The sequence below is a fragment of the Acromyrmex echinatior genome, chromosome 15 (assembly GCF_024713525.1).
Source record: "Acromyrmex echinatior isolate Ae372 chromosome 15, ASM2471352v2, whole genome shotgun sequence".
Classification (NCBI taxonomy): domain Eukaryota; kingdom Metazoa; phylum Arthropoda; class Insecta; order Hymenoptera; family Formicidae; genus Acromyrmex; species Acromyrmex echinatior.
The window spans coordinates 2,362,913-2,385,299 of record NC_141866.1 but is presented as its reverse complement, the minus strand read 5'-3'; the positions used below and the strand labels follow the sequence as shown (position 1 = coordinate 2,385,299).

Here is a 22,387-nt window from a genome sequence, read left to right as displayed (position 1 = left end):
ATGCGGTTCTTCATTCAATTTCATTTACGGTATTCCGCGTACCGTTAACGATGTCAGGTTGACTTCTCGCCACCGAAAAATCACCACGTGAGGTGACGCACTACGAGCTTATCGCGACCTCGCATGCATATCTCGTTTGCATAGGAGGAGATACGCGCGTTAACATCACTGTCTCAATGATACGTTGCATTAATTTCCTCACAATAGATTTTGTCGTGACGAGAACGTGAGACTCTTTGTGCTGAAACGATACAACATTCGATAAGTGTATAGAAAATTCATTAATCGACCTCGAACTTGCGAACGAAATAGTATCTATGTAGAACTTTCTTTTTTCGCCTGGCGAATTTCGACTTAATTCGATAATATACACGATTTTTAGAAATACTCTGTTTTATTTTAAAAAAATATAACATTAATCTTTTTTTTAATTGCGTTTAAAAGAATTATATAAAATAGTTAAAAAGAGTTGAATAATTTGATTATTAAGATTATTAAAAAATTCGAGTTTTTTTCTTTCATTCTTTGTTTATCAAATACGAGAGTTGCATTGCAAGAGTTGAGCGTTGCAGAATTAAAACAGATCTGTGGCCGTAATTCTCGCACTGTTTTTTCAACGATACGGCTTTGATTAGGTTCAGGATAATCCAGTGGACCGCTTTGTAATTATCATCGGTGAGCATCGGCCCACGATGTGCAACAAGTACGAATTTAGTAGCGATCAATCATCACACGCATAACCAACCCAGCTCAGCTGTGACTCAAAGTTCGAGTGAAAGCGATACATGCGGGGCAAGCAAGCTTGGTCTGGGATGTAATAATTATTCAAAAGTACAGGGCCCCATTCTCGTTTCCTGATAAATGATAGCGCCGTGCCGGAAGGAGCTTGCATGAACAATATCAACCGCTGGGAAATGATCGATCGAACTCGAAGATTTTCTGGCGGCTGAAAGTGCATATATGTGCGGCTCGTGACCACTACGCCCGCGTCCATGCTTGTTGCGGACATTTTTTTTTCTTTTCTCTTTTTCACGGAGCAGAAGCTCCTCGGCTAGAAATCCAGGTTTCTCTCTTTCCCTCTCGCGAATGTAATGCTTTATAACTTCGCCTAACAACTTCCTGAGCAATGGCGATAAATAATTCATGGTTATGCGCGTGCTTCCTCGTTGCCTCGCACGGTCTTATTTTTTTCTGGTAAGATCTGGTCGCCTTCGCTGGAGAACGACAAATGTTTCTCACCTTCTAAGCAACCGATTATGATATTGCGGAATATGTGAAAGAAATTCTTTCTCATGAGCAATCGACACACCGCGAAACTCTGGCGTAAAGCGATAATGCGCTAATTTATTAAATAATGCAATCGGAGTACCTACAACGCTTAAAGTGAGGGATTAATGCAACTTACAGCATATCGGATTATTCATTACATAATATATCTGCATTATATGTATGATCTTGTTGCTTTGTCTTACGACTATTTTTACTCGCTGATGGTTCACATCTCTCGAGATATTTTTTTATAGAAGAAACATTGACTCTAAGTTGAATTTACCATTTATTATTTCCGTAATCATACTTTCTTTTTTGTGATTTTACTCATCTTTTATAACATTCTATCTGTATATTTTTATTATTTTACTTTTATGGAATATTAGTATTTCTAATACTGTTATTTCTTGAATCGATAATATTATTTTTGATAAGAAAAAGAATATCATTTGATGCCTTTTCTTTTTCTTTTCTTTTTTTTTACGTTTATGGCGTTTTTTGAAGTTATATTTTAAAGACATTTTCGTATTGATTAATAACTGTTTATGTATATTATTAATTTAAAATCTTACTTGAAAATTCAAGGTCTGTGAAAATTCCTCAAGAATGAGTAAAATTAACTATCGGCCATACATGAAAGTTGTTCTTTTTTTCAATAAGTAATGATAAAAACATGGTAAAATAATAAAAAATAAAACAAATAATAAAATTAATTTTTTTAAATTTAGTTTTTATATTATATTTGAATTTTCTTAATTGATATTAATAAGTATATAGTGAAATTAGCACGGTTATAATTTTTATATGTAATTTGCAATTGGATATTTGTCTATGAAGGCATTGACCCTCCTAGTTTTATACTAATTTGTGCAATATCTTAAATAAGACGAGAGAATATGATTCATAGTTCTGTTAAAAATTGTTACATAGATATGTCCAGATCTTGATGCTTAATATCACAATTTCTATATTATAAAATCTATATTATAAAAAACTAATACAATCGAAAATGAAAATGTTTATATGTTTGGAAAACGCAGAATAAAATTTTTGTATCTGTCACAAATTTATTATTACCATGTAAAAAAATATCTTTCAATTTTAAAGTAATGTTATCTTTCAATTATTGATTATTTAAAATATTTATTTGAATATTTTGTCTTGTATAATACGTACATAAAAAAATATTAAATATTTTATTTTCTTAATTTATATATGTGCATCCTGTTAGTTCTACGTTGTTGATCAAACACGAGAAGATGCGCTAGTGCAAGCATCAACTAACAGGTGGCACTAGTTGCTCATGAATGCAATTGCATTGTAATTTCCTCAAGGATGACTAATCCGTACAATTATTTAGACTTAGCAAACTCACGGATTCGATCTCATCGTGATACTTACATATATTTAAACATCACATACACGTTTTTATGAGCAATAGTACTATGAACTTTGGAGGAAAAGTAAAAACAAGATGCAAATTTAAAAATAATAGGAATAAGAAAATAGGAACTAGCTTCATGTACGTATTTGCTATAAATTGAGTCGAATAGCTAAAACTAAAGTTTTTTTATTTATATGTAATTAAAAAAATCTATATTGCATTTATAACTGTAAGGATTTGGTCATGCACGGAAAAAAATGTTTGGTTGATTTACTAAAATTCTGGATACTTTATTTTCCACCAGAATTCTAGTTAATTCAACCAAATATTTTTTTCTTTATACATACAAGTATTAGTATACAAATTAAATATAAATCTATAAAATTGATCTCTCATTCCGTAACCGTAAATCTAGATAAACTGTATTGTAAATCTAGATAAAGAAATTTTTATATTAAATTTAATCTTTTATTAAACACATGGAAACAAATCGAGAGAAAAACGCTTGTGAAATAATATTTCTAGAGATTTTTAAAATATTCTTGTTTTATTTTTATTGCTTTGTTTATTGGAACATTTCTGTAATCGAATGTTTTATGTAGGAATAATTAAATTAATGAAGTTATAAATTCAAATTGTCTAATTAGTCGAATATTTTTGTTATTTATTATAGATATGAAAAAATGTATCTACGTCACGAATGAACATAATAATTTTGTATTTTTTTTGAACATTGAAATTATACTAATTATGATTTCTTTGTATGTACATACGCGCACGTAAACTGTTTGATGGAATAACGGAAGTGCTAATAAATATCACTTTTACTCACGAATTTGTTGCGGTACTTATTTCTAGCACTTTCCTTCCGTGCGCGGCCAAATTCTCACACGATCTACGTTAAGTGAATACAACCTAAGCCTATCAATTTTCATCTATGTGTCTATATGATATTCTATTTAATAATGGATTCGGATAACAAATTTCATTCGTTCCATCATCCGTGAAACGCGATTAGACACGCAAATTTGTCTTACTCTTAAAGTAGCGTAAGTGGCTCGTTAAAACATTCTTGATATTTATTGGCACTTTCGTCAACATTTTTATTCTCTTTGGTTTTCATTTTTCTTTTACTTACTTGCGCAGATATCTTGATTACACATCTAGAAATCTGCTTTCAGTCGTTGTACGTTTCATATAAAATTTGCGCTGTCGATCGACGCACATATAAAAGACCGTCAGTCAACTTGCATTCGCTTAGGCTCGTAATCGTTAACACGATCCTGAAAACGCAGTGTCGTGGGCCATGACACACGGCAATGGGACCAATGTTCGTTTTTGGTGACACGACAATTCGAGCGCACGAATGAAAGAGGCATTCAATTACCGCCGACGAACTGACGATGACAAGTCGCGAAGTCTCGAATCCGAACAAGGATTCGACTAATGAAACCAGCCTCGTTGCTCTATATGGTGGCTGGGTCTTTTATCCATACGTTTGCGATTTATTCACGGTATTAAGGACTTCACCATCTTCATGATGGATCAAAAGTTCCGTCGGCTTTGTCGCTCGCCGATGTCAATCAGAATCGAAGCGTCGTGTTCAGATCACATGAACATTTGTTTGTTACTGCATTACTACATAAATCTCGGTACATAAATCTCGAGACGAAGACTATTCTAACTATTACCGCGCATGTGTTGCAATGTTAAACTCTTTGTTCTTTCCTATTGCATTCGTCATAGTCGTGTTGCCGCAGGCTGTATCAGCACGCTGGACCGAGCGATCCACTCGTGATCTGTCATTTTTACGTTCGCATGATCCGTACGAGAGAATATAATGCCTTCGTCTCCGGACTGCAAATCGTTGCATATACGCCGTATTATTTTCATTCGGGGAAGGAGTCAACGCCGGGGGAGTTCGATTATCCCCGTGTCGACGTCGGTGGCGACGACGACGACGACGGCGAGAGGGAAACGTTATCACGCATGCCCGTATTCCGCGGCGTTCTCGTCCTCGTTCGCGGAATCGCCTGACGGGTATTTTGACAGTACGCCGCCCTGCATCCTCCGCGTCAAGATGCATCTCGATTCTTGTTGTTCGTAACGCCAATCACTCTCATTCTTACCTATTCATGTGTCACTCATGTGCGACCGATATACTTGATGCATTACGAGAGAGATGCGTCGGACGCGCCGCTTAAACGTGCGCGTTTAACAGCGCCGCTCGCGGAACCGGGTCACTCGATAGAATCTGAGCGAGTATTTGTGCGCGTCCAGAGTGTTCCTTCAGTGGGGTAGGATTGGGGATAGAAAACGAGCTAGGATGAAACAGCTCTGAGACCCGGAATTGGACAAATAGTTCCTTGACCTCGCGGAAGAGAACGGTCCTTAATTCGAGAGTTTTCCGCACCGCCATAAGCGACGAGAGGTGATTACAGGTAGTAAACTCATCGAGCCGCTCTGAGAGGAGAACTTGCATGATTCGCGTAGACAGTACCGTTTTTCAGTTTATGCTCTCAGGGTGGCCGGGAAAGGAATGGCAGCGTGGCGGGTCCGAATCTTCGCGACGTCTTGGAGTAAGGCGTTGACTCGTTTTTGAGCCAAGTGGGCGGGTGTAGTCGTGAAAGAGTGAAGTGTTTGAATGACTTGCGCGGGAAGGTGGTTGTGTTAACTCGAGTATGTGGATTTCACGAACATGAATACCTCTTTGGTGAGGTGGAGCCCGGCTCTCTTGGCGTCGCCGGATTACCACCGGCGCGGGCGTCCCGAAGTGCCGTGTAAATCTTCCTGAAAATTACGAAGTAATTTTGCGACGGTTCCAGAATCAGGTTTCGTTGTGCGCGCTTGTGTGTGTGTGTGTGTGTGTGTGTGTGTGTGTGTGTGTAAGTGTATGTGCGTACGCATGTGTGTATTGTGAGTCATATGTAAAGTGCTATTCGGCAGGATGACGTCTCCTCTATTTGAACCGCTTTGTGTCAAACACCTCAGAAATCTTCGCAATCAATGTGATCCTATGAGATATCATGCGGTGCGAGACCATCGTTAAATTGTTAATGTAGTCTCGTAACGCGACTGTGTTTTGTGATTCTTCGTGAGAAGGGCAGGGGCTTTTTTCCCTTGGGCGACCCTGGATACGAACCTGCTCTGTTCCTTACGAACGTGGAACCGTCCATCTGTCAGAAGCGTCTCTCGGAACGTGAAATCCCGTTTGGAACCTTGACGGGCTCTCGTCCGCGAGCGGATTCCCGCACTCTCGGTCGGATTCGAGCTATCCCGGTGCATGTGTTCGAAGGTGGGCGGATGCCGCTGTCCACGCCAAGGACATGTATCCTCGAGCGCGTATTCAAGAACAATGAGGAGCTCAGAACGGCCGTTTCGCTGCGATGCCGGAATGCCGTGCTGGGAATACAAAGTTCGAGCCCTGTCGTTCTGCCCTTCGTCTACATCGTCATCCGCGTTGTCGTTGTCGTCGTCGTCATCGTCGTCGTCGTCGCCGTCGTCGTTTGCTCCGTGGAAATCTATAATTGAAACTTAGTTATGTTGCGAATGCATATATACCGTGGGAATAAATTGACCGAAGAGTGTTAAGCGAGACTCGTTCTCATTCGTTTGCGAAGTTAGAAAGGGCTAAAGAAAGGAATCGACGGCGAAGAAAGAGAATAAGAGGCTAACGAGCCGAACAGGATGAGTCATTTCGATTGGAAGTTGCTGCGCCGGAAGAAGGTACAGTTTAGGAATTTCTTTTTGATTCTCTTAGGCGATTCTTTGTGAGTTAAGCGATGTCATTTATCAATTCGTTTCACAAAGTATTATAATTTTCAAGATATAGAATGCATGAATTGTCGACATAGAAAGTAGATTTTTTTTAACATTCTAATACATGGGAAAAAACAAATTTTATGATCTTGTGTATTTTTCACCGTTGAATTGTTAAAAAATTATAAATTAAGAATTCATTCTTGTGTTGTAAAAAATTTGCAAGTTTATATATATTAAAAATAGCTTATTATTTTTTGTTTAAACGTATATTGAATATTTCGCTACAAGCCAATATACGTTTACTTACTTATTCTTCTACTGTGTGCAATTACGTTGAAGAACAACTGTTCGCGTACCTGTGGGTTAAAAACGCTATTAGTCAAATTCCGAAACATAAGGAATGCAAGTAAGCCGCGATTATAAATCACCGTTTATATAAAAAGCGACTTATTGACCCACGGAAAGATTAGTATGGTGGAACAGCATAGCGAGCAGCGGCTGCTCATTTTCGCATGTAGATGGATGTATAGTTGAGAATAATAGAGACATTGAGTGCTACCATAATGACGATCCATTAGTCACTGAGAGAGCGAGATAGCCGGAAACATGGAGAATAGCCTTTTTGAGAGTTATTAAGAATCTGCCGTGCGCTTCACGCAAATATTCAGAGTTTCATTTCCGCCGTTTTTATTCCCATTGACGTGGAAGGCACGACTATTGTCTTTCGAATTTCTGTCAATCCCGCATTGGTAGATACGTGCGAAGCTAGGTATCCTTGACCTCGTAATATTCCGTTAACTTCCTGTAATATGGTATACTATTCAACTGTTTACCTAAACTTATAAAAATGGTAAGGAAACAGAACGAGTCATTTTGTTGCCCCAATTGCATTAGAAGATTAATGACTGCTTTCGCTAGCTGACATTTTTGCTTCGTTCCTAAATCGTATAATCGATAGATTATACTGGATAAACGAACAATAATCTTCCCGATGGGTCGTATAATAAAGATGTAGAAAGTGCTTTGTAAGAGTTGTCTATTTGTTACGAGACGGGATGACGCGCGTAGGAAATTACGCTCACTTAGGTAGATGCACACCGTCATTTCCGCGCCCGAAACGCTTCAATGTGCCCGCGATGATGTTGCATGGACGTATCTGATATATTTTGTTAATGCCAAGATAAGAATTAAAATTGAAATTCATGTAAGAGCAGTTCTCTCGAATTAAGAATTAGAGATTTTTTAGAAAACTGAAAACTGAGATTTCTGGAAATGTTTGGTTATTATTTTGTTATTATTTTTATATTTAATTCTCATCGGAAATATATTTTTGAAATATATCAGGAATTCTAAAATTTAAAGCTATTTGTTACAGCCAGATTTTTCTGTCAATTGTATTGCAATTGTATTGCAATTTTAGGATATTAACTTTACACATTCTAATTGATCTTTCCTCATTATTATCTACATGTTATCTAAATTATTCTTTTGATAGATATATATCTTGTATATCAAACCGATTTCCATTTAACGATCATTTAGAAGTTGCGTAACCAGTTGGATTGCATAATCGGTAGGATCGCGAATGGAATACGATGGATATACGTGTCGTCATCTAACCCCGCTTTGTTCGAATTAAGCTGGTTTCCAGTGTATTTACTTGGTGTGTTAGCACATAGAGATACGTTTTTGTCCGACGGCGATCTTACCTGTGCGACTTGAACGTGTGCGGGATTTGCATAACAGAAAGAAGGCGTTACCATTACGGTCGGCGTTAAATTTCAGGCATCAGTGCGCTCGGCTTTCTGTCCTCGCAGACTTTTCTCGCGTCTCCGGTAATTACCGTATACCCGATCGAGGCATTTCGAGTCGTACAGTGTAATAATGCTCGCTCGCCTCGCGTCGCCAGATTGTCTGTCGCCACGTTTTGCCTGCGATTTGCATTGAATGCGTCAAGTGTACGATGATTTGCTCGCCGATTTTAATTTAACCGTGTAATTGACTCCGCGACGAAATCACGTAACAACGAACAGCGAAATATCGCTAGTTCTATTAGCATAAGCGATTTTCCCGCGAAAATCCTAATCGTGACATTTACTGCGTGCGTTATCTGTTCATCGGCGGTAGAAGTTGGGATTATGCTCGCAGATTATTAACGCAATATTGTAAATTCGAAGCCATATATCAATCGCTCACCAAATTCAACCGACAATCGATGTAAAAATTCTCGCGCAATTGCTTAAGTAGAGTAGCAATTTTCCGCGTGGACGAGTATTCACCGCCGAGAGACGCAATTAAAATGATAGTTTCCACGATCATAATCGATTTCCAACCGGATTTATCTAACGATCTGGCGTTTAATGCACCGTACTGATTAAGTAATCATCACATTTTTATCCGAACATTTTTATCTTTATTCTTCTTCTTTTTCGTATATATTGACAAGGCAATGACGAATTCCAAAAAAATGTTGAAAGGATACTGGCCGAGCGAGGACACGTAAAGTGGAGACGGGAAAGCAAACTTGGATATTGCGACGACATTTTGCAGAGAAGTGCCAGCCCGTTACTACGGGCAATAAATCGATCTCGCGTCTCTCCACAAGTCTCTTTCGCGAGTCACAGGAGCGGAAGAGCATTTCGCGATCCCTGAACTTATCTTGCCTCTTTCCCACGCTGTCCTCAATGTCGCGTCTGAGTCGACAAGCGTAACAATTTTGTATATTTTTAAGGTTATTATGTAAAATATTTTTGCTTGTTTAACTCGCTCGTAATCACTCATGCGGATAAATAGGCTTGAATTCTACATTCTGCCATTCAGTTCACGGTAGGTTTATGTGATGTTCGTACATTGAACAATACAATAGCGAATAAGGCTTTTTTCGCTTGCATTTGCGACGAGCAGGTTTCTCGTTATTCCGTTTAATGCTCCGATATTCAAATCGCGATCGAAGTCTGGAAACTCGAGCCGTGCACTCGAATAGTGTTCGTGATGAAGATGGTCTTTTATGTGAAACTTGAGAAACGCAATACAGTCGATCATCAGTCCGGGTTGCGGCAATTCCCGCGTGCGAATTCTCAGTGCGCGAGATACTTAATGGAAAACTTATCATGCCCGCGATCTACCACAAATTGGAATTGGCTCGCTCACCTTGGCCTACGTCCATTCGCATCGGTCAAGTCGGGGTATAACTATGCACATGCGAAAATTCCAGATCGCAATTTCGCGATAGCGCTTCGAGGTACGCGACGGAAATTGATGGAAATGGACGTTAGTACGCGCTGTTGTAACGACATTGATTCACGCCGTACAGGCCAACGTGTGTGTGAACGCAATTGAATTTTTTTATCGGTGTGTAAATTACGAGACCGTCACAATTGTAAAAATACTGTGACGTGACGTTTAAAGTAGGCCAACAGAACCTTCCATTGCTCGGCACTGGGGTGAGGGCGAAAGGTGGTCGATAAAGTTTGAAATCAATAATCTTGTCTGCAGTTAGCTATTTAATTTTGGAATTATATAATTGGAATGAAAACTCACTTATTCTTCTATTGCACAAGAAAACAAAATTAGAATTTATTAATCAATTTAATTCTGTTTCCATTATCAATAGCAAACTTTAAAGCAAATTTTAAATTTATTTCATCATTATTTAAATTATTTTAAACAAAAAACTTTGATAATATATTTTATTGTTAATAGCATGTTATTTGTCTAGTTTATGTCTAATGTGTGAGGATATAAATCCTCACATATTAAAGAAGGCTAAACAAGTAATGTGAGTTTGAAAGCTGACTTGCAAAATAAAAGATTTAATTTTTGAAAACGTTTTAATATCATTAACGGAATTGCTGACCCGTTGGTAATTGCAACGCGTCTTGCAGCACACAAATATGTTGATTTAAAGCAATGAAAAAGGATAATTTTAGGAACGTCGCAATTATAGAAGTCACGCGGTAGTCGCAGAAGGGGATATGTGAATATAACGACTTTCAAACCGAGGAAGATAAAGGCTTCTTATTTTTATTTAACTTCCCGGAGTTCGATGGAATTCGATGGTTTTATGAGGCTTGGTAAATACATGGAGCAATCAAGTGGCATGCCAGTCTGATGGTACTGTCAATATATTTTTTACGATCTACGCCCACGCTCGCATTTATGAGTACAAATAGCAGTACTTGGACTCGGAGAAGACATAGATTAAGATAAAATATTACTTACAAGAAATATTTCGAATCCGTATAATAGAGGTTGCAATCATTATTGTCTATAATTTTATTTTTTAATGGCAATATTATAAATGAATGTGAACTGATAAAATTGCTAATAATTACTATCTATACGTCCAGTGAAAAATATTACTAACATCTCATTTATTCTGCCAATATATCTTTGTATACGTTACTATAATTTTAGTATAATATATATTATTACAATCTAATATATATCAATCAGACGTAGTAGGCTATAGTTAGACCGTGTGCTGATATTTGAAAACGCATACTCTTTCATTTCCAACTTTAAACATATATCCGTTTAGCCGGATGCAAGCGGATCAGCAACACCGCTTCCGTTTCCCGTGAGATTTCATCGGGGTGGGGCTAATATCGATCGCAACCCTCGCGTGCGCCCTACAGTTTCCACCCTTACTCTCAGATGCGCAGCAGCCATGGGGACTCCAACCACGTAGCAAAACATTTTTTCTCCCTCAAATAACAACGCTCTGTGGATCTTGCTCTTGGGGTCACACATTGCATTAAATTAAATCACAAGCCACGTGCGATCTATAGTCTTAATTAATCCTCTTAATTAAAGCTATAGCTTCGACAAAAAATAGCAAATATTTAAAAAAATCTTTTTTACGTGGTTTGTATCAGCATAAAGAATTTAACATATTGCTATCTTTTTAAATGCAGTGTACTTAAAATAGAGTTACATTTATATAACGCTAAATGGGAATAAGTTAGAAAAGATAAGAAATACTTTTTTACTATTTTTTTATTATACATTTATTTATACTTGATAGTTACTCGAAACGATTTAATTATTAGGCTATGGTAGAATATTCAGAAATAACTACACTCTTTTTGACACATTTTTTATTTCTTTTGTTATTGTGGATTCTGTATATCGTTAATCTATCATTAATCGTTCACAACAACTGTATAGAAATTATACTTGCGAAAAGACGATAAGGACTGCGGCAGATTGGTGGAGGGGGTTACTCAGCGAGTTGTCAACGTCTCTCTTGCTGCACGCTACGCTGCAGTAAATGGTATCATTTACTGCAACGTGGCACGACAAGAATAGCTTAAAAATAAGGCACAACAAGTAATGTAGCTAAAGCAGGTCGCAATTGCTTGTCAGTGTGCTGATCTTTGTGCGAAATTTGATTCTGATTGACACTGATTGGTTTAGCTGTCGTATTCGATGAAAATAGTGTCGAAACAATGTAAATGATACAGTCGGTTCTTATTAACATACTGCTTGTTGCCAAGCTGTGAGCTAAGTCACACATCGTATTTTAACATCCGAGAAAGATCATGATATCTTTTGCTTCATTTAAGCGAATGGAAACTGCGGAAGATGAAGCTTTGAAACATAATAAATAATTGCATCTTATCAAGTAGTTATCAAGATAATCAATATGTTACTTCGACAAACACACACACACAGTCCTTATTCGTAGGTCCAGATTAGGCTCGTAATTTTCATCATGAGAGCTTAGTTATAGTAGGTAAGTGGTGCGAATTACTAACCGATAAATACGTTATCTATGCTTATGGTCGCCGTAATAAAATGGATGCTATCGTGGTATGCTTCGTTGACTGTCCAGGTAACACCGTCCAGGAGGCCGAGACAGTCTAACACGCCGATCGTGTCCTGTATAAATACATACACATATATCTACTTACACGTACACGTGTGCGTGGACGGGATCTTCATTCAATATTTAATCGGCGATGTTCTCGAGCAAGACGAGAAGAGCCAGGTTTTCTCCATACGTCGCATCTCGCCCGTGATTTACGTCCGCGTCCGGAGCGCTCTCTGCCCTTCCCCATAGCAATCCGCTCCTGGACGACGATGGAGTACCGGGGGTATAAATTATCCCGCGGACTAATTAACATTGTTGCCGATATCGCGCGAACGCCTTCGCGGTAACGCGAAAGGATACGAAGATTAATCGCGCGCCTTTGCGATTCGGCGCACCGTGTCAAAGACGTTCCTTCGCAGAGGCGCGCCCTGGATCGCTCGGGGATGTATTCGCGCGACGGAGTGCACCCGGAATCGCATATCACACGTCAGTCTAGATAGACATTGATTTATTGTACGCGCGTGTAATAGAGATTATTTATTATTTTATGCGCTTCTCTTTCATAGCAGCACGGTCGGTCTCATATCTCGGTTCTGTAATTGATGACTATATTGCAATGGAATGTGCCTTCTAGTTTCGCGTACCTTAGGTCATTGTATGATTACGACATTGCACATTGGTTTTATAATGTCAAATTATGGGTATTCAATTCGAGTTATTTGTATGTAATCATTTCTGTAGGTCTCATCACTGTTTCTATTCAATATAAAATGTTAATTTAATGAAAACAATAAAATCGAACCATTTAATGATTAATACATTTAAGAAAATGTAAATTTAATTAAATTTTATTTAAATTTACTTTATTATTTACTTATTCTTAGTGTACCCTTCAATATGAACGTTGTTTATTGCGAAATTAACCACATAAATCGATTGATTTATATTTGACACATATGGGCGTTAAAAATAATAAAATGTTATTTTTAACTTCAGAGCTTGGGCTATTGTTCCTTTGATATTTAACAATATAACAGTAACTGAATAAACTGAAAGCGAATTTCGATGAAAAAATACGAACGACTTGTTCACTAGATCCATTTGAGTTTCGAAAGATCCAACGCGACAGACATTTGATTTCTTTTCTAACTTGTCTCTAAATTTTCCAAATTTCTTTTCCCTTTGTATTTTTCCGACGTGACGCTAATAAATCGCAATTGCGATGGATGCAACATCATCAATTGCGGGTTAAATCCTTCTCACAGGAGCGCATTTCGTAATGCGATGACATGATATTTCATTGTGCACTTGAGTACTCGTTGTGTAATTATCCACGTTCATATCTCTCTTTGATGTTGCACAATGATCATACGTACTCGCTATCGCGGCCATTTATATGCCCGTGTATTGACGATTGGCGACTTCTCGTTACCGAGACTACCGTAGGCTATACGATCGTTTCTTCAGCAGTTTCCGTGCAAATACATGCGCGATACACGTATCATACAATTACATATGCACATCTCTTATCCATGGTTCAACCGTTATGGTAATTCAGCTCGATAGTGGAGAACACGACGCAATGCGAAATACACGCCGATTTCACATATCAAGAAAGAAAATGAGTTATGGCGTACATGACATATGTGCGTATGAGTATGTATATCGTATAGTATAGTCGAGGCGCAGAGAAAAGAGTAATTATTATTGGTTACCGAGGCAGTTAGCACGGGCCATCGATCGATTCATTAACCATCTAGCTAGCCAGCGTCCGGTTGTTCCGAGTTTCTCTAATAGGTTTGGATCTCATTGTAATAAAGTACCTAACGTCGTGCTGCGGAAAACGAGAGTAAAATTTACGAGGGAGGGGAAAGCATCGATTTCGCCGTCGGTTAATAATTTGATTAAAGCACTAAACACGTTTTCAATCGCACTTCGAGAAAAGGAGAGAAAGAGAGGGAGAGAAGGAGTCGCTTAGGAGAACCGGCCGTCGCTTATTGTTTTGGCTGTTTTGTGCCGCACAATGAACAGTTTCGCTCTGTTCTATTACGCTCTTGATTTATTCTTCGCGTGCACTTTTCCGGTCGCGACGCGCGAGGAAAGGCACATGATCAGACACTCGAGGGAACTTTCCCCCTTGATGGCACAAGAGCAGCGGCAGACGAAGGAGACACGCGCTCCGAATGAGAGCTGCTTATGCTGCTCGAAAGATTAGCCCGACTTCGCTCCCACGCCTCATCTCGCTATCGCATGATCGCAGAGATTCGATCTCCAGCCGGGTTCTCGCAGGCCTTCCTCTCGCAGAGAACGATATAAAACCAGCTCTCGATCCGCTCGCGCAGCTATTTTTGTTCGTCGCAGAAACATGCAAACTTTGCTAGTTCAAGATTTACTCGGGAACGGATATTCGTTTGCAACTTTCGCGCGCTTACGTGGAAGTCTGAAGATGAGATCGCGGAACCTTGACAGTGACGTGATCATCTATTTCGCGGATTCAGCGAAATAGATGATCACATTGTCGAGGCTGTGCTGAATCATGCATAAAAATAGTTAATTAAACACTTTTCGAAAGCAGTTTGCAGTAGAAATTGAAACCGCCAGAAGATCACTTAGGAATGTACTAATCATTTTATATTTATTAATTATCAATAATTTTTAAGATATTTTAAATAGGGAACTTTAAAAATTAAATATCTTGTTTAAAACAAATATCTTGTTTCAATTATTAAGAAGGATTTGAAATATACAAATGACGTTAAAACATTATTAACATTTTAATGATGCAATTGTTGCAAATATTTTATAATAAATACTTAGAAATTTTGAATAGATATCTTTAAAAAATTATGAGCATCTTGTTTGAGTCATTAAGAAAAGAATTTGAAATAGAAATATAACATCAAAACGTTTGTTATCAATATATACATTATTTTCATTGATACAATCGTTACAAATATTAACAGCTGCGCATTACACCTTGACTATTTCTTCTCTTCTTATTGTGCTTGCGAGGAATTGATCTCATCTTCTGGTTATTCTCATACCTACTTGACCGATGCGAGGGGAGGTAGCTGGAGCACTTTATATTTGTATTTCACGCGCGCGATGACTCAGGTCCTCGGAAGCGGCGCATCGTCGTATTTCAAAGAGCAGGAAACTAAAAGGCTGGCGCATTATGAAATCGGAAATATTACGGGAGGAAGTTGTATTCCCGGTGGTATTATGGGCGCATGCTTCGCATAGCCGCGGTGTAAAATGTCATCGTTATGCATCGCTTAGAGTTGATATTAGCTAACTACAACATCATCCTTGTCGTCGTTTCTCGTCGATATTTATTATAAGCTTATTATTTTACGTGTCGCATTGCAACTAGTCGAATGATTGTTGTCGATATAGTTGTGCCTAACTATGTACTATCTAATCGATCTTACAGATTATACATTATTATGAAAGCGATCGAGTGACCGGTCGCGCCATATCGTTCAACTTTCGAGCTGACGCAATTCTTATCGCGCACAATCGAGATTTTTTTTGTATTATGTAAATTAATCAGTCGCGAAACGTGAATGTACCGTGGGAAAATTTCTGCCACTGATATTTGCTAGATTTATAATGTAGAAATACAACAGATCAGCGATAGACGTAATGACAATGGAGAATGCGAGCAATTAATGAACCTATATGAACTTAATTAGTTTTATGTTAATATTTGTATATTTCTTGGGAATAACATACATTTATTCTTGTAATAGGTGATACCGGCAGATCGCCGGCCGCCGGAGAAAGAAGAGACATGGACTCTGACTGCTGATCAGCAGGATTCGTGCGTCTGTTTTGACGGTGCCGTCGATTCCAAGGTGAAAGAGGCGCACAATTCCGAGAAAACACAATTGAAAACGCCTGCGGAAGTAATATCAGTGGATGCGAGTGATAACGTGGACAACACTTTGCCACGCAGCCAGGAGACCAGGAAAAGTAAGACTAAGAAAGTGAAGAGCTATCTGAAGAAGTGCAAGGGCGCGCTGTCGAAAGGTGATGAGAGCGTCACAGACAAGAGACGCCACGAGAACTGCACTTCATGGTACTTGGACGACGTTTCAACTTGCGCGAGTCAGCAAGAGGATCACGACGAACCTTCGGAGAAATACACGGAATTCCCTGAAGAGAGACTCGAAGAGGCGGTCCGCGATGTGGAGTCTGTCGAAGATCCTGTGCCTGAAACGCTCGAAGAGAATTTCTTGAGGGGCGAGAACTTCGAGGAAACTCCGCATGATGCTCTCACCAGACTATTGGAAGAGGATCATAGGGCTGATCTTAGCAGAAGCAGAACGTCTTTGTATGAGGATGCCAAAGATGCAAATCCAGAACAACTTGTCTCGGACGAGAAAACTCTGACGAAGGAATCAGAGCTTTTCCGTGATGAAGAAAAAAAAGACGCGGCGATCTCACTCGAGACATTAACGACGGAAGACACGAATCTGAATAAGTGCGATTCGAACGATACATTGATAGCAGAAGTTCCGGAAGCAAACGAAACCGCGACAGATCTTAACTCGGAATTAACGATTATTGTGAAGGAAGAAGAAGACGCACCGAAAGATCCTGTGGACGAGGAGATACTGGTTCCTGCATGCTGTGGGGTAAGTCCGTTCGAGTATTTTGAATATCTCGATTAGTGAAATTTATTATAAAATAATATTTCAGAATGGAGTAAAATTTAAAGATTTTAGTCTTTGTTTCTGATAATTCAAAAAAAGTTCGATTCTCACAATTAAACAACATAAGCTGAGTTTCTACTGAGAAATCGTTTGTACGTGTATAAACGTAGATTTTATTCGATAAAGTGTGGAATAAATCGGACGTCGTGTTTCGCGAGAGCGTTTACGGGAGAACGATCGTCGGTATAAATCATGACGAAGAAAAATAAAGCGCCGTAAATCAAAACGAAGGAAAACGCAAGTACGCCGTATTTCTTCCTATCCGTGGAAATTACGTTTTAATCATTGCTAGTAGCGCATTAAGAGCAAGAACATAAATTATGAACAGGGAAGCCTTCCTTTGCCCATACACGGTATATGTGTTGCAATTCGCTTTACTGCTTTGCGCGCGGTAACCATAGTTGTGGTTTGTATTCAAATGGATGGACATTGTGCGCTTCTTTTAACATACATGTGTACGTTCTTTGACGGCACCGCTAGTGTCGACGCGAGATTACGGTCATCGAACGTATACGGCTTATCGAATATCAGAAAGATTTAATATTATTTGCAATTATGAAGTTCTGTCGTTTATCTTTATAAATATTCATGTTGACAATAATGATGAAGCAACAGCAATACAACAAAATTTATTAGCGAGAGATATTACAGATATTTGTTACAAGATGATTTGCATTACGTTATATTTTACTTTTAGGCTTTCTCATGTTAATTTCAGATATTTTTTATAATTCTTTTCTCTTCATTATTTTTATCTCTGTTTTGTCATTCTTATAAACGTATAAACGTTCCCTTTTTGTATTGAATTCGTTTTTCTTTTATTCCTACTAGATTCAGACTTTTAGCCGTTCGTTATCAATAAATATTGATTATATTGCTCAGTCCCACGATATTTATTTTATTCAATTAATCGTTGTGTATCATGTAGAATTTGATGTAGGCACCGATTAGAATTCATCTCCTTTGATCGCGTCTTACTGGTGACAATTCACGCGAAGAAATATGACAGTGAATATATCTGATATAGAACGTTATTTCGCCTAACGCTTATGACATCCTGATTGAAAGTTTAAGCATCTCAACTTTCTCTGCACGGCCTCGTCCAGAGACATGCCCCTCGTGCCACTTGACTTATTCGCATTCATGTACATCTTGCATGGAACTTGTCTAATCTGCATTAATGCAAAATATACATAAAATACTTATTCATTTATTAATATTTTTATTTATTTTTGTTAAAATTTAATACATTAAAGGGCATATTAATACACATTTTAACATTAGATATTAGATTACTCTGTTTGTATTTACATTTTTTTTCTACAGATGATTGTGATACCTATGTATGATGTAGAAAAAAAAGAACGAAACAGTAGTAATATTAGGAATACTTTGCTATTAATTTTTTACGTGCCTATCTCTTTAACATTGAGATAATATCATCAATATCTTATTCAAAATTAATGTTATTATTAAATCTTAGTATACATTGGGTCATTCATATTCTGAGTATTTTTTTTAAATACCATAAACACTTTGATAAATAATGGTCCAAGTATCTTACATACACTTTGTAAAGTACGTACATGTTAGAATCATTTAATAATTTTTGTATACTTGTAAGAGTGATAAAAATTAATCGGGAATATGAACGATTCATTGTGTAGTAAAGGACCGGAAAATTATCGTATATTAAGAGTTAATTAAGCGTATATTAAGCGTTATTAGACGCTCTAGAAAAACTCCCTCAAATGTATTTATCAAATTTACATAATAAATATATATATGAAAGATATTCATACACAATAATAAAAAAAAAATTAAATATCTAATGGAGTGATATTTTTAACAGTATTAAAAATTGTATTAAATATAAGCAGATAAACATACTATATCTTCTAGTGCAAAAATCTATTATAGATATGATTATTAGTTGTATGGTATATTGTCGTTTTAAAATAAACGTGCAGTTTGTATAATTGGCGATTGTACGGTCGGTCGAATCGTAATCGCCAATTTTTATTGGAAAGATCGCGAGCAGGGAAGCGCGGACTCTCTCACCCAGATACCTACATAATGCCGCTTCGCCGCGAACGGAACAAGTTCGACTTCTCGGTTGCACGGGTTAGCTTAGGTTCGCCGAGGTGCTTGTTAGGGCGGACCGGGCGAGTCGGAGGTGTGTATGGGAATTGCGGGTCGTGCTCATTAATTATATCAGACGTGATCTATCTGGACCACGGTTGTGGTTGCGCGGTCGCTGGAGAGTCACCACGTGCACTCCAATACGGGCGTCGTGCATCGGCGGCCACGCCGTTTTGCTGGAGTCTTTCAAGAGGCAGAATTGTAACAAGTCCAACTAGTACCTCTGGTTAATTTACCTTTTACATTGCCCGATCCGGTAATGTTCTCCTTTGTTTTGTATTCTTTCTTATATACTGTGCTCTCATTATCAAAAATCAAATTGTATATTCGAGAAATCGCGAATTATATCGTACTCTCTAAATTCTTTGAAATGGAATCTCACTTTAAGGAGTGAAAATTGGGTCAGTCTTCAAAAAAGAGTAATTTAATTTTAAATCTTTAAGAAATAAGAATAAGATTTCACACTTCAAAGTGAGATTCACTTAAACATTTTTAGACAGTTATACGTTTTTTCTTTATTTAAAATGAAAAAATGACTGCTGTAACATTTTAATTTTATCGCGCATAACTGTAAATAACAGTTAGATTTCCAGATTACGATTCTATACGATTCTACACGTTCGAAATCGATCGTCTGACGTTCGGCTACAATTCAAAGTAATCAGTAATCATCTACATATAGCGGGACCCGGTTTTACTAGCGGGCGAGATGACGCGCCTCGCGGAAGTCCCATGGGTGCGTGCAAGTTTATTCCACTTGTCTCTAGACGAGCGACAGAGAAGTCTCGAGGCGGTGTATAGCGGAGCTTCGTGAGTGAGCACCAAGTGGTAGTTTACACCAGCATTAACTCGGACGCGAGTTGACGTCCGTCGTGTCCACGAATACGCGGCGTACGCATACACGCCATGCACGTACATACGCTCGCGAGCGGCATACGCACACGTACGTTACAGGGAGGAGTAAATCTGGCCGGTCGACCGGTGTCGATCGCCGCTGAAACGCTACCCGATCATCAGTCGTGAAAGTGTAGCTGTGGAAAATGATTACCCGCGCCAGTTGTGCTTGCTGCGCACACCCGCTTTCCTCCGTCTTTTTGTCGGGCCCTCACTCTGTTACTCTCCTTTCGCTCCCCCTTTCGTTCTATTTCTCTTGCGAGAGAGCCTCTCCTTTAAAACACGCATTTATACGGAGTGTCTTGGCATTTGCGATATACATATATATCCTGATAATGGCTCTTCGAGTTTATTGGGGTAATGAAGATATCTTTTTAAAACTTGATGAGAGACTTGCATTACAACTTTTTTCTATATTAAGTATCTTGAAAAGCAAATTGCTCGAAAATAGTTTTTGGAATTCAATGCAAACTTGTGTACCCTTGAAGTTTAATTGCTAGTATTCTTTAAATTTCTTTAAGAGTTTCTTTCAAGAGTTTGAGAATTATGCTTTTTTTGTATTGAAGAAACTATTTTTCTTGATTTGATGTTTAGTATTCTACTATTAATCTATTCAATACTAAGTTCGGAACACCCCGTATATCTATGTTCCATTACCTTCACATCGGATTATAGATTAAACCGCACCTCCAGCGTAGACGCACAGAAAACGATAAGCGGAGAATATGACGCGGGATTTATTGTAATTGGCGGTAATGACGGTTTTACGCCGCCGCCGCCGCCGCCACCACCACCAACAACCACTATATTCTTCTCTTAGCTATGCTCTTCGTCAATATGTACGGTCGTAAGTCAGGAAAACCGATTGCTAACGCACGCGCTCGCACTCATACTTGATAGGCTTTAAAGTTAGAAAGGGTAGATACCGTTGCTTTTTGCGCATTCTGGCGAATCTAACAAAATTGCATAACACTTGCAGGATAAATAGAGTTAACGTGGATTATTCTATATAAAGATTATTTAAACAATATATTTTCTAGAATGATTTCCTTCGTGGATTGACGGACGAGAGATGATCTTTTTGTAAAATTGTTTTGTTATGAAGAACAAAAAGATGCTTCTATTGCTACAGGAAAATCAAAGATCACTTAAAGTTTATGAGACATTTAAAAAAATGTTAATGTATAACTTTAATATCTCAATAGGTTTCGAAATATTCATTATATAAAAAAATTGACCCTATTAATTAATTTCACATGATTTAATTAATTAATTAATTAATTAATTTGTAATGGAAGAAGATAATTTAGCATTTTTGAAGCATTTTGGTAAATTTCCCTTTGATAAACTCTTTTTGTGAAAATCTGTTTACTGAAACAAAATGCGACAAAATCGAAATCTTGTATACTTTGCAACACAGTTGTAGAAAATTACAGTAATTCTTTTCTTTTTTTTGTCACCCAAATCACAGGGCATATTTTTATAAAGGTTCTACATTTCGAAAGCGAGGAAGGTGAAGATCGTAACAACTTTTTTTACGTGATATTTCGCTAAAGCAAAGATAATGCACCGCGAAAGCGATATAGGTTTACTGTGTTTCTTTTTGTGTTCTCCAATTCTCTGTCGTTTTTTTTTTCGATAATTTGATATGGCGTTTACGTTCATCTGTGAAAGATGGATTGTCTTCTCGCAGAAGGATAAGGATACGAGTGAGGGGAAGAAGGAGAACAAAAGGAGATTACAGGAGGAAAAAAATAATTGTAACATGTAGTGCATTCTTCTTTGTCATTCAAGATTCTTTTTGTCTTTTTTTATTAGTCCCCAACCTCATAAGTCTCGTCTTCTAACCACATCAGAATTATTATCTTATTTTTTTTCTCACCATGTAATATACTTATATCTCGCAATATCCAATTTCTCAATTTCACAATGTTAGATTTTATTATCAATTGCATATTGTACTAAACTATGCGTGTAATACAATATTTAAAAGATAAATTTATATCTAAATATATGATATATTTAGGTCAATACAAATTATGTTTAAACACAAATAAATTTATATATATCCCGTCTGTAATCTAGGTTTTTTGACATAAGCGAAATTTCACTTGTGCTTTAATTTCAATTTTTATTAAATAAAGATTTTAACATTGAGTTGAAAAATTATTTGGTAATATAATAAGCTACTGAAAACTCGATTTTTTTAAATGTCTAGAATAGTAAAAAAAATTGGATTGGACAAAAATCTATATTTCAGATGGAGAGATATTTATGAAAAGTACATTTATCTGTTACGCGCAGTTTTGTCTACAGCCTTGAGACTATTCATTCTACTGTTAACAGCAAGTGTTAATTCATCGCCTACTCAAAACAGATTAGAGTCCATGATTTCCAAAGAAG

At 37.7% G+C, this 22,387-nt stretch overlaps 1 protein-coding gene across 3 annotated transcripts in view; it reads left to right on the top strand.

The window, feature by feature from the left end:
• LOC105151162 (uncharacterized) overlaps window positions 1–22,387 on the top strand; it is a 303,301-nt gene that overhangs the window by 11,056 nt on the left and 269,858 nt on the right. The window contains exons 1-3 of one of the 3 annotated variants that reach the window (XM_087413987.1): window positions 745–5,094; window positions 5,600–6,379; window positions 15,983–16,870. In XM_087413987.1, coding sequence (XP_087270113.1) covers window positions 6,341–6,379; window positions 15,983–16,870 — 927 coding nt within the window. In that variant the 5' untranslated portion in view covers window positions 745–5,094; window positions 5,600–6,340. Of the gene's footprint in view, window positions 1–744; window positions 5,458–5,599; window positions 6,380–15,982; window positions 16,871–22,387 lie in introns of those variants that run through there. The other 2 variants (XM_087413986.1, XM_087413985.1) reach the window with 2 other exon arrangements.